At 42.6% G+C, this 16,299-nt stretch overlaps 1 protein-coding gene across 3 annotated transcripts in view; it reads left to right on the top strand.

Annotated features, from left to right (window-relative positions):
- Positions 1-1,273: 1,273 nt before the first annotated feature.
- Positions 1,274-16,299, top strand: part of MGAT4A (alpha-1,3-mannosyl-glycoprotein 4-beta-N-acetylglucosaminyltransferase A) — an 83,304-nt gene continuing 68,278 nt past the window's right edge. Inside the window, exons 1-2 of one of the 3 annotated variants that reach the window (XM_074859028.1) lie at positions 1,274-1,380; positions 5,032-5,346. In XM_074859028.1, coding sequence (XP_074715129.1) covers positions 5,253-5,346 — 94 coding nt within the window. In that variant the 5' untranslated portion in view covers positions 1,274-1,380; positions 5,032-5,252. Of the gene's footprint in view, positions 1,381-3,981; positions 4,328-5,031; positions 5,347-16,299 lie in introns of those variants that run through there. The other 2 variants (XM_074859030.1, XM_074859029.1) reach the window with 2 other exon arrangements.

Here is a 16,299-nt window from a genome sequence, read left to right as displayed (position 1 = left end):
ACTAGCAAGGTTTTTCCACAGCTTCTAAAGTTCTAGTGGGGAACTATCCCACAAAAGAGCCTTCACTGAGAGTAGAAGTGCATGCTGTATTGTAGACTTTGTCTAAATTAGGTGGAAGATGAGAAAAAAGGGGAAGCAATTGAGTCAATCAAAAGATTGAACGCTGCCAACCAGTTGGCACTACACGGTAAGAGCACAGCTCTTTTGAGGTAGATAGGATCCTCCCCTAAACTGAGGGTGCTATTTGATTTTAATGGGAGCTTTCAGGCCCCAAAACATGCATAAAATTCCTGGAACACATGAAACAAACCACTGAAGATAGGGGATTACTTACAGAACAGAAATATCACAACCCTAAATAATGAACCCATAGAGTAAAGCTGCCACTGACTTTCTTTCACTGGCTGCACAACACAGCAGTAATGACCCTCCAGAGGAAAGTGAGTTCATTTTCACACCTCCAAAGCTGTACGTGTTTAACAGCCTCCAGGGCAGCACACATGCCCTTGCAACATGAACACCCTCCCCAGAGCCACACTTGTGAACGGCACAAAAGACAGAGGGTTCATTTAAGTGGTGTGAAGCAACAAGCTGCTCTTTAATTCGAACAGCTCTTGATACAGGCTCTAGGAGATCATTAGTGCAGTATAAACTCAATGGTGAAATCCATGACTCTTGACTTTTTGTCACAGGGGAACAAGCACATCACACAGGGCACCAATACATGTGATTTGCTTGGCACTGACAGGCAGTTCAACGTATGCTCTGCTGAGCTCAACTTCCTTTCGGGAGGTCAGACACACCCTCAGACAGCAGGCCAAGGGATTGACTCTGAAGTCCCCAGGTAGAGCCAAGTTCAGTATGGCCTTACCGCAGCTGACTACAGGGCAACAAGTAACCAAGTGCTAGGACAACTAAGCCTTTTCTTAGGACTCTTACAGAACAATAAACGCCAGAAGGCACAGCCTAAAAAGGGGACACACTGCGAAGAGAAAAAGGCTACATATACTCTAACCCTTCAGCTCCCGCTGCAGCTACTGAGGAAGGCCTCGCGAGACGGAGCCATTTATAGCCGCGTCCTCCGAGAGCGACAGGCCGCTCAGCCAATGAGAGGCGCTGCCCGACGCAGCGCCCATTGGCTGCTGGCGGGACGGCGCCCGGCCGGTGGGCGGGGTTTCCGCGCCGGTGGGCGGGGCGGGGCTCCGTGCGGTTCCATGGCGCTGTGGGCGGGGGGGGGCGGTGGCTCGAGCCGGGTGCGCCGCTGACGCGGGAAGGGCGGGCGAGGGGAGCGCGAGTGCCCGGCGCGAGTCAACACAGTCGCTCGGCGCCGCGCTCGCCGCCCGCGCCCCGCGGCTCCCCCTGCCGGAGCGCAGCGCACAGGTGAGGATGGCAGCGGCGGGCAGCGGGTGCCGCTCCCCCTGCCTGCCCCGGGCCCCTGCGGCCGCCTTCGGACCCGGCTCGGAGCCGGCGGCTACAGCCCGCTCGGCTTTTTTTTTTTTTTTTTTTTTTTTTTTTTTTTTTGGGGGGGGTGGGGGGGTGGTTATGGCTGGACGTCTCTCCGCACCCTCTGGAGCGGGTGGGCTGCGGAGGCGCTTCCCCTCCCAGCGCCACGGGTGCTCTGCGGTGTCGCCGGAGGGCGGGCGGGCAGGCGGGCGGCTGGGGGCCGTCCTGCTTCCCCCTCCGCATGCATGCCCCCTTCTTCGCTCGCATGCACCTGCGTGGTGGCGGTGGTGTGGGGAGCGCTGGCAGCTCCTTCGCAGGACTTGCTGCCGCCCCCTTCCCTACGCCCTGTGCTGGGGGTGCTGGCGGGGCGTGTGGAGGGCGGCGCTGGGGTCCGGGGCAAAGCGGGGCTGCTCCCCCTCCGTCTCCGGCTGGGGAGACCCCGCTTTGCACCCTTCCTCCTTCTCCTCCCTGCGTGCCGGCCGCCCGAGGGGCGTTCGGCAGAGTTTGCAGTTTCCCGTCCCTCTTCCTTCCCCCCCCCCTCCGCCTCCAACCTCGCTCCGGTGCACCGGGCGCCGCGCAGCTCCCCGGACCGGCGCTCTCCCTCCCCTCCATCTCCGTCAGCTCTCGCCCTCTGCCGCCCGGCAGAGCTGGCGGCGGCCGGTGCGTATCTCACCGCCTGGTTTTTCCCCTTCCCCGACTAAATAAGCCATGGCCGGGGCAGAGGCGCCGCGGGGAAGGTCCCAACTAACTCGGGACGGTTTCCGCGGAGGCAGCGGCTCCTCCTTCGCCGGGTTTGAGGGGACTGGGCTGCGAAATGGCAGGGCGGCGGCGAGCCTGAGGGAACGGCCGTTAACGGCGGCGGGTGACGGTGCCCAGCCGCGCGCCGCGGGGTTTGCTGAAGCGTTTCAGTGGAAATAAGGTGGAAAACCCCCTGTTCAGCAAATCTCCGCCTTTTTCTTTCTTGTCTCCTAATCGTGGAGCCTTCTCCCGTGCCTTAAAGAACAACCTTTTAAATGCAGCTTTGCTGCCGCGGTAGGTTGGTTTTGCACCTCCGAAGTCTGGCACTCTCGATGCTGTGATCCTGCACCATCTAACCCTTCATGAAGCAACTATGTGAAGAGCCTCTGCAGGGGCATTGGAGTGTATCAGGCTTTACGATTTGCAGTTGGAAATAGGCTTTGTATGTGTTTTGGGGGTGTCTGAATAGATAGAGAAACTTCTTGGTTTATTTAAGACCCGTGATTCAGTAGGGTGCTGCTCAGCACCTGAGAGGTGCCAGGTATCTTCAGTACCCATGGCCTTCAGCATCTAGCAGGGTCATTCCCGTCAGTCTGCAGCAGGAAAGGTTCAGGTCATAACAGTGTCAGAACATTTCATAGGCTTCGTCTAGTTATACCCTGTCATAACATCAGCTCAAACTGGATTACCCCTCAGTTAAATTTGTTTAGTTTGTGTTGTAAATTATTGAACAAACCTAAAGTGACCACCTGGGGGTTAAATAATTTATGTGCACTGACACATGGGTTTCTCCTGGTTTAACTGTCTGCATTTTTAAAAGCTGGAACCCTTCTGGTTCATGCATGGCCTTGATGTATGCAGTTTGATATAGTGAAATGCTTGAATAATCATCTAAGTACGACTGAGCTGTAGCTGAGCTGATGGTGCCTGTGCTAAGAGGAGTGGTTACGACACCAGAAGAGAAGAATAAAAGCAGAACCAGCCAACTCAAACCCATGATAATTATTAATTTGACACAATTTTGTGCACACTGACTGCTAATTGAATCATGTTGCTACTGTTTGTTTATTTTTTTGTCTTCTGAATTCTTTCAGGCTGATTTTCTTTTTTGTGGATTAAATAGCACAGTGAGAAGCCCTGATCACAACGTCTTGGTTTTATTGCAGCAAATGTAAAAATGATGCCCACATTTTCTGGCAAGGCAGGCAGGTCTCTTTCCTTGCATTATCAGCTGATATTTTTACTCTCCTGGTTGCCCTCTCTTATTTGCATGTTGGACCAGCTGTCTGTTGCCCCCAGTGGGATAATCTGTCTAGTTTGCAGCCTGGTCCTTTGTGCACACCTGAGCTGCTCCAGAGAGATCTGACTGCTGCTAAAATAATGGTAAAGGTAGATTACAGTTTAGACATCCTTGCTTCAGAGCCACGTTAGCTGTGTTAAACTTAGTGTCATTGACCTTATTGGTATCCTAGTCACTTATTCTGGTAGTCTGGGAATCACCTGAACTTCCTAAATTCATGCAGACAGGCCTTATAAAAGCTTGGGGTTTTGAGATCTTTGCGTCTCCCTACTATTAAAGTTCACCCAGACTTTTATCTCCTCACCTAATTACTATTGCCTACCCTTCTGGCTTTTATTGCATTAATCTCCTATTCAAAGTGCTGGTGCTGATGGTGTTTCCTGGTGCTGATGGTGTTTCCTGGTGCTGATGGTGTTTCCTGGTGCTGATGGTGTTTCCTGGTGCTGATGGTGTTTCCTGGTATGCCGTGCTCTCTCTGTGTTAGCTTTCTATAGGTCTCTCAGTTGTATTTATCTTTCATTGTGTTGAATTCAGGTTTCTCGTATCGTAAGGCCTTTCACAGTTCTTCCTATTCCTGCTCATTATTTTGTGTCTTACTGAATTTTACCATTCACTTTGTCTGCTTCCTGTGTACTTGTGTTTGTTCCCTTCCTCGTAGGTACTATGTGATTTCTGAGTTAATGTTTAAAGCCACAAACCCATCTGTGTGTAAAGTTCCTCAAAACAAAGCATGTTACTAACACTGTATGTGAGGTAATCACAGTCCGAAGATAAACTCTCTGCAACCTGGATGTTGTGACCATCCCAGGATGTGGAACCTTCCTCTGGGATAAAACTGAACTGTAGGTAATTTCCGTGTTTTGTCCTTGTGCCTGTGTGGCGGAGGTAGGAGTGACGTGGTCATATCATGGCATTTTGTGGGGCTTCTGGGTTGTTGCCTGTTGGTATAGATGGTGCAGTCTCTGTGACTGTAGTCTGTGCTTTAGCTGCAGCTAAACTAGGAAAAAAAATGGCTGTGGATGGATGTAGTATTCTTGCACTGAGCAGAGAAAGATGAGTGATGCAGGTTTGTAAATGCAGTTTAAAGCTCGGGTGTCTCAGTTTGCTGGGAACAGTTCTGCTGCTGTGGTTACATTAGGCCTCACTAATTTCTGAGGGGTTTTGTCGAAGTGAGTACTTAGGAGTGGGGCCTTGAGTTGCTGGCTTCCTGAAAACAAGTCTTGTATCAGTTCATCACCTGCCAGAGTGACATGTGATCTTGCCTTGAGTTTATGATAAAATTGTAATGTTGGTGATGCGTATTTTTGTTCTTTAAGGACCAAATTCATGTGAAATACATCTCCTCTGGATATGAGCAATCTTAACAGAAAAAGGGCAAATTAATCTGACAAGTTCCATTCTCTGAGCCAAGACTGAGGCAGTGTGAGGGAGGTGCATGTAAACCACAGTAATGAGCATATAGTAGTATTTCTTTATTGTATTTTGGTACATGGGGGACTCTTGTAAATATCTTCGGCATAATCTGTTAACATCTTGTTTCCTTTAAACAGGGCTAGAAGAATAAGGAGAAGTTTAATTTATGAGAACTATAAGAAGGCTTACAACAGTTTGGAATGGATTGATTTATGACACCTCTGATATGTGAGAGCTACATTTTGTGTTGCAACTGGCCAGCTGCTGCTGGTGGACTTCAGCTGATTTAATTGTGGCAAGCCCAACTTATAGGTCCTCATCGCTAATAGAACATAAACAAGTGTGATGCTGAAATGAGATGAGGCTCCGAAATGGAACTGTGGCCACCGTGTTAGTTTTCATCACTACTTTCCTCAGTTTGTCCTGGTATACTGCATGGCAAAATGGAAAAGGTAAGTAAGACACTCTGTCACATGGCTGTATGGCAGAGGAATGAATAGCACAGGCATGTGCACTGCTGCTGTATGTTGGCAATCTGTAAATTGCTCGTTGACTAGCTCTGCTCCAGAAGGTATTGCCTTGGTGAGGAGTAAACACCTGTTAGTAGATTCAGGAAAATTAACTTAGAGTGAAGATTCAGGAAAATTAACTTAGAGTGAGACTGATTTAAAAAGAAAAAAAAAAAAAAAGGACCTCAAGAAAAATAAATGCTGCTGTTGGAGGAAGGGGTTGGTCCAGGCTGAATAGCTGTGTTTTGGGTTTTTTTTTTTTTCCTGGTTTATAGTTGTTGGAAAAACATATGGTCTCTCATTGGGTTTTTTTGTTGTGTTGGGTTTGTGGGGGTTTTTTTTGTAACATATGGCCAATGGACATGGCTGGAGAATGTTATTTTTGGTGCTGTTTTCTGTCTTCCCTGATGATTCAGTGATGGCAGTGGCAAATGACCAATCAACATTGTTGAAAGACTTTTCTTGCTGTCTTTGAATAAAATGTAAAATATTTCTTGTCAGAGTATGATACAAGAAATAAAGTAATACAAGCAAATTGACCAGGTAATTGGAAATGCCTCTATTATAATAACGTGAGCAATCTCACGAAAAAATCAAGTAACTATTGCTTGTAATAGACTTTTACCTTTTCTTTTATCTTTGTTGATCTTATTGCACTCCATGTGAACCTTGGAAAATTCAGCTTTTCTGAGGGTCAGGACAGTTTTCTGCAAGTAAGATGTTTCAGTTTTGTCCTTCAGTAAAGCAGATAGACTTGTTCAGCAGTGGTTTCTAGAAGAAGAAAGATTGTGTGTGGTTTTTTTTTTCTCTTTAGAAACATCTGATCTCTTGAAAAATAGTAGACTATGTCCTTCAAAGATAAAGTAATTTTAAAACACATATTCCATCTTAAGTGAGATTGCTACAGGTTTGTTCTGACTGTTCTGCTGACAGTATTGTCTTCAGTTATGCCTTGGGTCCAATAAGAGGAAGTTGAGGTTTTCCAGGAATACTGTCTGTTGCAGCACAGCCAACTTGTAACCTTATGTAAGTATAAAAGAAGCAGATGAGTTCTGTGGTGTATTGAATTTTTTTTTTTTCCCATTGGGCACTTGTCAGAGAAGCAGATGCTTTGTGGTGTGATCTTGGCTGTAGCAGTTGGTCGGTAGGCTAGCCTTCTGGATGTAAGCAGCAGGAAAAATGTCAGGTTCTCAAAGTTGTGGCAGTATATGGATCTTTTAATTGGACAACAAAAGTGTAGACATGCCAAAGACTGACAAAAAAAAAAAGGATATTTGAATAGCCTTGCAAGTAGTATTTTCTTCATTTTGGCTAATACCACAGTCTCTAGTTAGATTTTATGTTACTGATTAATTTCTTGCTGAAGAACGTCACAAGAATTTTGCTTTCACTTCAGCAAAGGGAATTTCATACATACATATTTCTCATGCTTTTTTTCTTTCTTCCTTGACATATGACTTACAAGTCTTGTTCTTTTTTGTCAAAGTGTAACACAAAGAAAAGTAACCATTAAAAGAAATTGACAAAAATCTGCTATTTGGAGAGTGCTAGTATATATAGCACTTGGTGACAATTTAAGCTTTTGTTGGTCAGACTGCTCTGTTTTTTTTATACTACTTTTTCTTTTTTTCCATCTGAATGCTTAGAATCAATACTTTCTTAATGTTGTTATAAAAGTTCTGCATTTATCTTCTTCCAGATCTTGCTGTTGAGCATTAAGATGGTAATTTGTTATATAAAAATCAGTGTAGCTAGACATCAGTAATGTGTTAATCATAGATCAGTTATGAAACTACAGCCTAGATGATTTGCTCTTAAGGTGTTGCTTCAAGAGAAACTTATACATAGAATATTGTCTTTTAAATTTTATTTTACTTCTTAATTTATGTTTAGCATTTTGTTAGTTTGCACAGGTTGTCTAAAACCAAAACACGTTTGAGTTCATTTAGTACCATGTCTTCAGAGACATTTCTGCACCAGTGGAAAAGGGTCAGAAACTGATGATATGTATGAAGTATTTTTTTTTCAAGTTTGATATAATTTTATGTTTATTTAGTAAGCCTTGCAGGATGGTATCTTAATTCATTGATAACATTTCATTACAAATTACTGAGTGGCTCAATTAGAAGCAAATGTAGTGCTTGTTGTTCCCATTCACTGAAAGGTTATAGGGTGTCACATACTCTGATCATCATCTTTTGTTATTTATTAAATTTATATGGCATGCACTAGATTTTTGTTGGTATTTGTCAGTCTTTGGACAGCAAAGAAAATCTACACTTGGAAAGAAAATATTATTTACATTTTAAACAGGACAAAGCAAAACCCCAAACTGCTAGCTTCTCAGTGATAACTAAAACAAATTTTGCTTTTTAAAAGCAGAAGCATAGTGCCTTGTTTCTAACAACCCTAATCCAGTCTTCAAGTGATTAATTTTAATTGAGGAACTAAGATCTTGGATAATTGTCACTTAAAATGCGGAACCATTTGTAGAATAGCAATGAGGCTGGAATGATGTGGTGTTTTTGTAGATCATGTCTTCCTCTAGTAAATATACCTAGTCCCGGTCTGTGCAGGATAGGATTTAGACACTTCAAAGTGGTACAGACTTTGATACTTGTTTAAAGTGCAAAAATTTGTCTCTGCAGAACAGTGCTTTACAAACTTCAAGTATATGCTGAAAAGTTGTCAGGAGCTGAAGAAAATACTCTGTCTGAAGTGCCATCACTGGAAACAGCATGACTTTAGCTTCCCCAGTGGTCTGATGATCATAGAATCACAGAACCGTTTGGATTGGAAGGGACTTTAAAGATCATCTAGTTCCAACCCCCCTGCCATGGGCAGAGACACTTCCACTAGATCAGGTTGCTCAAAGCCCCGTCCAACCTGGCCTTGAACACTTCCAGGGAGGGGGCATCCACAGCTTCTCTGGGCAACCTGTTCCAGTGTCTCACCACCCTCACAGTAAAGAATTTCTTCCTTATATCTAATCTAAATCTACCCTCTTTCAGTTTAAAACTGTTACCCCTGGTCCTATACCTATACTCCCTGATAATGAGTCCCTCCCCATCTTTTCTGTAGGCCCCCTTTAAGTACTGGAAGGCTGCTATAAGGTCTCCCCAGAGCCTTCTCCAGGCTGCACAACCCCAACTCTCTCAACCTGTCCTCATAGGGGAGGTTCTCCAGCCCCCTGATCATCTTCATGGTGTCTTCTGGACTTGCTCCAATAGGTCTATGTCCTTCTTATGTTGGGGGCCACACTTCTCTTGGTGCAGCCCAGGATGCAGTTGTCTTTTTGGGCTGCGAGCATACACTGATGGCTCATATTCAGTTTTCCATCCACCAGCACCACCGAGTACTTCTCCGCAGGACTGCTCTCAATCCACTCCTCGGCCAGACTGGATTTGTGCATGGGATGGCCCCGACCCATATGCAGGACCTTGCACTTGGCCTTGTTGAACTTCATAAGGTTTGCACGGGCCCATCTCTCAAGCCTGTCAAGGTCCTTCTGGATGGCATCGCTTCTCTCCAGCGTATCGACCACACCACACAGCTTGGTGCAGTCGGTGAAATCGTTGAGGGTGCACTCAATCCCACTGTCCATGTTGCCAAGAAAGATGTTGAACAGTGCTGCTCCCAACACTGACCCCTGAGGAACACCACTCGTCACTGCTCTCTGCTTGTGCATCGAGCTGTTGACTGCAACTCTTTGATTGCGACCATCCAGCCAATTCCTTATCCACCGAGTGGTCCATCTGTCAGATCCATGTCTCTCCCATTTAGAGACAAGGATGTCATGTGGGACAGTGTCAAGTGCTTTGCACAAGTCCAGGTAGATGATGTATATCGGCTTTCATGGGGGCAGGTACTGCTATTTGGATGAAGTGGCCAATTATTGTGTGACTGAAGTACCTCTGGTTGTTAGAGTCTTCAAAATTAAGTCAAGATCTTTGTAATGTTCTGGACCCCATACAATGTCTGGAAGCACTGGAGTTGTAAGGAAGCAGTACGAGCCCTGAATACATCTGGGAAAGGCCTCTTCTGTGAGATCTATGAACAAGAGTTGTAAGACTGCTTTCTAGGAGTTAAAAATGTGCTATGGTTAGCACAAATAAGGTAAATGTTGGAAATCAAATCTTAGTAAAATGCAGGTTACTTTGGTGCACAGAAGAAACACTTTGAAAGGATCTGCGGTCATTTCACATTCATAGTTAGTCAGTTCAGTGTAAGATGTCCTTGAATTCTTCCGAAGACTGAGCTCTTACTCAAATGATAACTTTATGCTTAACATCTTCTCTTCTGAATGAGGCTTTCTGTTTCTACTGAGCTGCTCAGGGTCACAGGTCTTCACCACCTCATTTGTGAGCTACAGAAATGCAGTCGTTTTTTTTTGATTTTAAAGGCACTGCTCTTCAGAAGAGTACAAACCAGTACTGTGTACCTATGACACCAGTCACAAAAATTATGTCAAAGCTGTGGTGCGCTATGTAGAGAGCGTACTTCTGGTGCTCTGATCTTTAATGTGACTAGTGGTCTGAGTACATAATGTTCCAGGAAGAGCATTATGCTCCATAGTGCTCAAGAACCTCCTTTTCTTGGGTCAGCAAACTTCCTGGTGCCTGTCACCAGCATGGAAATTAGGAAGGAAGGTAAATAACTTTACTGATTAGGGCAGGTGTGGTAGGATGAAATTCCTTATCAAAGCATTCATCAACATCATCACTTGCTTCCCATGTTGAAGTCCTACTCTGATCCTGCTGCCTTTGATTAAAAAACAAAAAGGCAATTTTTTGTTTAAAGTGCTTTGTTCTTGGTGAAAGACAGTAGTTGGCAGTGTCTTGTGTCATTTCTAGAAGGCATTTGGCTACTTGTATGGAATATGTTTTGTGAAAATTCGATGTAGCATAACCCTTCAGGATTGTCTAAACTATGTAGTTTTCAAATCTGTCTGAAACTAGTAGTGTATGTCATCTTTTTCCAATGTAAAGCATTCTTCTTTAATGATGAAGAATTAGTTGAAAAGCTTCTGGTTTTTAGTTCATCCAAGGGTGTTGTAACTGTAGGATATCCTTCCTGTATGGGGATGGCTTATTTTAGTACACTGATTTAAATTCACATGGGAAGACCTCCAAGAGGACTTTTACTTTCAAGATACTTAACTAGCTGCTTAGTTTGCTGAATTTTCACTATACTTAAGTAAAAATGGCTGGAGGTACTTTTTTGTTTTAAGCATGACGTTTTCTGTCATTTGGAGAGAAAATGGCCTGGGCTGTATAATAAAACAGTTGTCTTCTTTCTCCTCCGGCTGTTTTCATAAAATTAGAATTACCATGCTGTTTCTCAGTCACAATAATCCTAAGTGCTGAAAAATATCTAAACTTAACAACAAGCATAAGAAAACCTAACTGAGACTAAAACAAAAAGCCTCAGCCAATGGTGGAAAATTTTGGACTAAGAACCAGGAATTAATAATTCCCAAAGGAAGAAGAGTCCTACAGAACCATGTGGGAAACAGGGCAAGGAGGACAGGAGATATATATATATATATATATATATAAAAAAAGATATATATTTTTTTTTTCCCTTGGCAGTTGTTATGCAAATATTCTCTTTAAAAATAGATCAGAAATCTGAGAGATACATGCTAGTATTTTGCCACCATAACCCACCTTAGTTTATGCTTTGATCCGAAGAGAGATGTTATTCGAGTAAATGCTGATTACAGTCTTCTGTCTGCATGTTCTGATTTTCAGAGTTATGTGCTGATTTCCCACTGATGTGAATTAAGACTGACCAACCATAAAGTTAAATGGACTAGAAACTGGGAAGAGTGGAAGCAGTGGAAGGGAAGGCACGGGATGGGATGCTAAAGTAGAAAGTGCTTATAACAATTCATGACAGTTTGTTCAGAGAAGAAAGATCTTATTTTCTTTTCTATTAGATAGAAGGGAAGTGTTGGTTTCCTTTGGAAATTCTGTTGCAGATCTTCTAGGAGCCGAAATTAAAGGAAATGGGAGTTTCCTTTTTCAACACCATCACATGAATGTTACTCTGGTGTTTTATCTAAAATACACTTCAAGCTTGGTTTCCAAAACTGTCAAATTGGCATATAGCTTATCGATATTAAAAATATGAGTTGAATTTCATTAAAGCCTATCAGGAATGTAGGTTTGGAATGGTTACTGAGAGTCCTGTGCAGATAGTGAACATGCTGTCCCAGGTGAGTCAAGCAGAAGAGGTATATATCCCAGCTGTTCAGGTGGGCAGTGGTTAGGTCTGCAGTATCTTTGTGTCCACCTTGCGCTTGTTGCAGCAGAACTTCTCTGACACCAGTGATTTTGTTGAGCTGCAGTGGAAAGGATTGCAACCAAAGGAGCTTTTGCAGCACTGCCTTGTCCCCTTGCTTTTTTTGTAACCTGCTAGCTAGGTTAGCTTGGCAGTTTATGGGATTCTAAAACTTGGTTGCTACCAGAGTGTTTAATGTGGCCAGACTCAGACAACATCTTGAGGTGCTGCTCTTGATTGTGGCCCAGTCCTCAGAGTTGGGGAAAGGCAATACTTTTGTGCAATGTGGCTTTTCTTAATACTTCTTCAGCCTGAGTCTTCCATGTTTGCCTGACTCCTCCAAAACACTGGTTGCTGCTCCCATGCGGACACTGTCATGCGAGTAGTTTAGCCAACCCAGGAAAGTAAGTTGCATCTGACAACAGCTGCTCATACCCTACTGTAAGAGATGTATCTACTAAGAAACTTTTGCAATGGATTGTAAGCTAGTGTGTATTTATCTTCTTGCTAGTAACTGTCTTCCTAGAGTAGTTACAGTAGATACATGGTCAAATTTTTAACACTGAGCAAGAGGGGCTTTGCAATGATCTGTCCTGGTTTTGGTGGTGGTTGATATTTTCCTTAGTGGATCTGGGTGATGAGAGAGAGAGATTTCTTACTAAATTTCAAACAACACCATGCTGGGAGGGGCAGTGAAGGTAGGCAAGAGAGACTGAAGGTAAAAATAACTTAAAAAAATTGGAAATCTAGTCAGGAAGTGGGGGTGAATGGAGAGTTAAAGGTAGGTGAGAGTGCCCCAGACAAAGGTGCAGTAAAGCAGAAGACAATCAAATGTATACATAAATGGGAAAGAAATACGGTGTTAGGATTCTAGTTAGGAATGGCAGTTGACTGTAAATCACATGCTAAGCATGTGTTGTCATGTTAGTGCAGAAAACAGAAGAAATTGAACAGTTAAGGAAGTAAAGTAGTATTGAAGTCTACTACTCCAGCAAGACACAAGAAATCTTCTTTCTGCTCTGCTTGGCACTGTTTTCACTTCTGGATGGTGCACTGCAAAGAGGTTAGATTTATTAGATGAGTTTCAAAGGAGCAACAAGTGATCTGAGATCTAGAAAATCTGCACTGTAAGGGAAGAGTCAGCATCCTGACATTCCTTAGCTTAAAGGAGAGGTGTGAGAAGAGAGACAGGAAGATAATTTTTCAAATATTTCAGAAGTTATTGCAAAAAATAAAAAGGACATAATCTATTGTTTGTGGCCATAGTGGATAACAGGATATAAGGGACTGAAATTAAAAGGGAGAGCACGGTTAGGTAGTGGAAAAATTTTTTTTTTAATGGCAAGTATAGTTATGTACTGGAGTAGATCATTGGGAGGTGTGAAGAATTTCCGTGTAGGCGTTTTCAGGAACAAGTTAAACCAGCGATGCCAAGTAAAAGACACCAGTACCCTGTTTGGTACCAATAGAGATTTGGGCTAGCACAGAAAGAGTGAGTTACACCGGGTTTTAAAGTCACTATGACACTCCCAAAATAAGTCTTAGATAGGCAAGACTACAGCTGGCAGGGGTGATCTAACTTTGAACTAGCTATCTTGCTGAAATTACTTTTTTAGTCGGGGGTTGGACTAGATGACCCCTAGAAATCCCATCTAACCAAAGTTATGCTAGATATTCTTGACCTTTGCCAAGTCTATCCCTTCTTGTGCCAAGAAGGACATGCTAGTGCATTTCATTACTAAAGAATATTGATGTTTGCATGAGATGTGAGTTGCCCTTTATTATCATAAAATTTGATTCCTTAAAATACATAAAATGTTTGTATTTTAGCAGATTCACATAACTGTTTATTGTTAATGTCCACAGCCATTTCTATAGCTAGGAAGTGAAATATAGTGAAAATAATGTGTTAGAAAAATCTTAAAAAGTGTCTTGTTTTTTCAAGTGTGGGGTTTTTTTTCTTTTTTTCTTCACTTCCATGATTTAGAGTAGTATCTCATTTATTAACCTTGCTTCTGCTGTGTAATCATGACTTTATTTGCTGCCTGGATAATAAAAAAGCTTCTTCTGTTATTGATACAATCTTTTGGATTAGAATTCTAGAAAGTGTTTCTTTTTAGGATGAGACACTGACAAGTCTATAATTCAGTTTTGTTTATAATGCACTATGTTTTGTTTTCCTGAACATGGTAGAAAGTGAATAGAAAGTGGTGCTCACAGTGCAAGGCTTTATTCCAGCTAGTGTCTGTCTAAAAAGCAATTACTCTACAGTATTTTAGAGCTGTACTTCCAGTCGCTTTTCTGGTTGTCTCCTTGGCTTTTGCAGTTTTCTGTCTATTCCTGTGGATGCTTCCCACAGATGTGCCACCCATCTATCTAACAGTAAACAACAGAAACCCTATTTTTGCTCGTGGCAGTATAATTTTACTATCTTATGCTCAAAAATAATTTAAAACTTTCCTATGCTTATCAAGCATAAATGTTGCCGTGTATCCCGCAGATACATCATCATCTTGCGTATCAATGCCATGAACAACATTTAAGTTTCCTCAGACAGTTCAGAGATGGGCTGAAATAAATCTTTTTATCACTACAAATGACTAGTAAAGCAGTTGTGCAGATAAACAGCCCTCATACTTAGTTGCACAGTCCCTAGAGACAAACTGTGGAGGTACTGTTGGAGAGAGATTTGAATAAAATGTGATCCTATCACATTTGACTTACAAGGTTGTTGTTAATTTGTAGCAATGTGGGAGCATGGTCAGGCTTTGATCCTGAGTTGTTTGCAAGGAGGACAAGTTAGAATATGTTCTCAGAAACAGAGCTTGTTCAACACAGTTGTCACGGCACAGAGAAACAAGGAGCATCAGGAACCTGAACCCACTAGCATGTGTGGAAACAATAATCAAACTTCTGCAATGGCTTGAATTTTGTGCCCAAGCTAATAAGACTTTCTAAAAGTTTCAGGTCTTAGAACAGAGTTGTTAGTTGTGAGATGGTAGCACTTCCAACCAGTTACCTTTTGATAGATGAATTTTCTTCTAATGTATTAAAATGTTACAACATTTGGCTGTGGATCTACCATTACTAATCTCATTTTAATTTAGGAAGCTAGTTTTTCTTGCTGTAGTTCCTGGCTTGTATGCGTATGTTTCGTTGGTTTCTGAAAGGAGGGAAAGGAATGGTTTAAAAGTAAGAGCATCTTAATTTACATGTACAGAAACTCACAGTGAGTTACAATTCTGTAGTAGTAACAAATCACGTTAAAGTATTTGGAAGCTTTCAGGTTGTCAAAACTGAATGGTTGCTTTTTCTTTCTGTGTCATGGTTCTACTCTCCTGCGTGCTTTGTTTCCTTGCCATGTTGGACTGTAGGTGAATTAATCTGAGAATACACATCATCTTAACTCTCAGAGTATGAGCCCTGAATGTTCAACAATGTGTGAGCGTATTATGTGATGATTCTTTGAGAAGGTTTGGGATATGTACACCTGGGTTTTCCTGGACGTGACTTCTTTTTATTCACAGAAATTTTGCCTGGGCAGAAATCCTTCAGGTGCAGAGCCTGTTAGCCCCAGATGGGTGGATGCTGCTGCACAGGCATCCTGTTGCTGACCAGGTTACTGCGTGACCAGAAATCCCAATTGTGTACACAGAAATTGTTTAAGTGCGCACAGTAAGTGGCACCTTTGGGAAGTTTTATGTAGATGTGTATTTGTGATAAGTAGTTACTGAGCAATTGTACAATAGTCCATGTGCTTTTAGGATGTCTGAGAAGGTTCAATCACTCACTGCCCAGTTGGTTGGTGTATGTGCTGAGTCACATTCTGGAGGATGTGTAGAGGTGCATGTGTTGTAGAGTTTGTTTGTGTGGAAGCATCAGGGTTAAACACTTTTGCTTTGCACAAATCTATCTGTTGATCAGGGAGGTTCTATATAGAGATAGGGGAGACCTTTCTGAAACTCCTGTGTGTAAACATGTGATGGTAGAATAACCATTTTCTGATGTAAATGGGACAAACGCGTCCATAGGTAGAGATGACCTAAAAAGGTCAGGGCTCATTTTCCCTTGTTCTCCTCCTCCACACTGCTTTACTGAGAAGGCAATTGTATAAAATAAAAATGCAATTTCATATTATATGGAAACACTGAAAATGAGACTAAAGCTTTGCCCTGTGTTTGTAATGTGTTGCTTTAAACCTGACTGTTTTTAACTTAGTTTGATGAAGTTTTAAACTTGGAACAAGCTGTAACTGAATGGAACACTTTTCTCTTTCTCTTGTAGTTTGGGGATCCAGAGATGAGTTGCATTGGGTTTTGTGGTTTTGGCTATGTGTAGATTGCAGTGATCAAAGACTTGTATCAGGTGAAGTTGAGAATCTGTCCTCATGCAGGAAAAAATTGATGCTAGGACATTCACAGATGTTTGTATATTCAGTACCCATGGCTTTTAAGCTGTTCTCCCATGCAGTCATAATGATAAACTAATGACTTGGAAAATAAGCATAGGATGGCTGTGGTTAACTTTTTTTTTTTTCAAAAGTTGAAATGTCACTTCAGCTTCTTTTGCCTTAAGATATGCCGCTGTATCATCTTTTTCACTCTGTCACTC

The sequence above is a fragment of the Strix uralensis genome, chromosome 2 (assembly GCF_047716275.1).
Source record: "Strix uralensis isolate ZFMK-TIS-50842 chromosome 2, bStrUra1, whole genome shotgun sequence".
NCBI classification, from domain to species: Eukaryota; Metazoa; Chordata; class Aves; order Strigiformes; family Strigidae; genus Strix; species Strix uralensis.
This window is presented reverse-complemented; position numbering and strand designations above follow the sequence as displayed.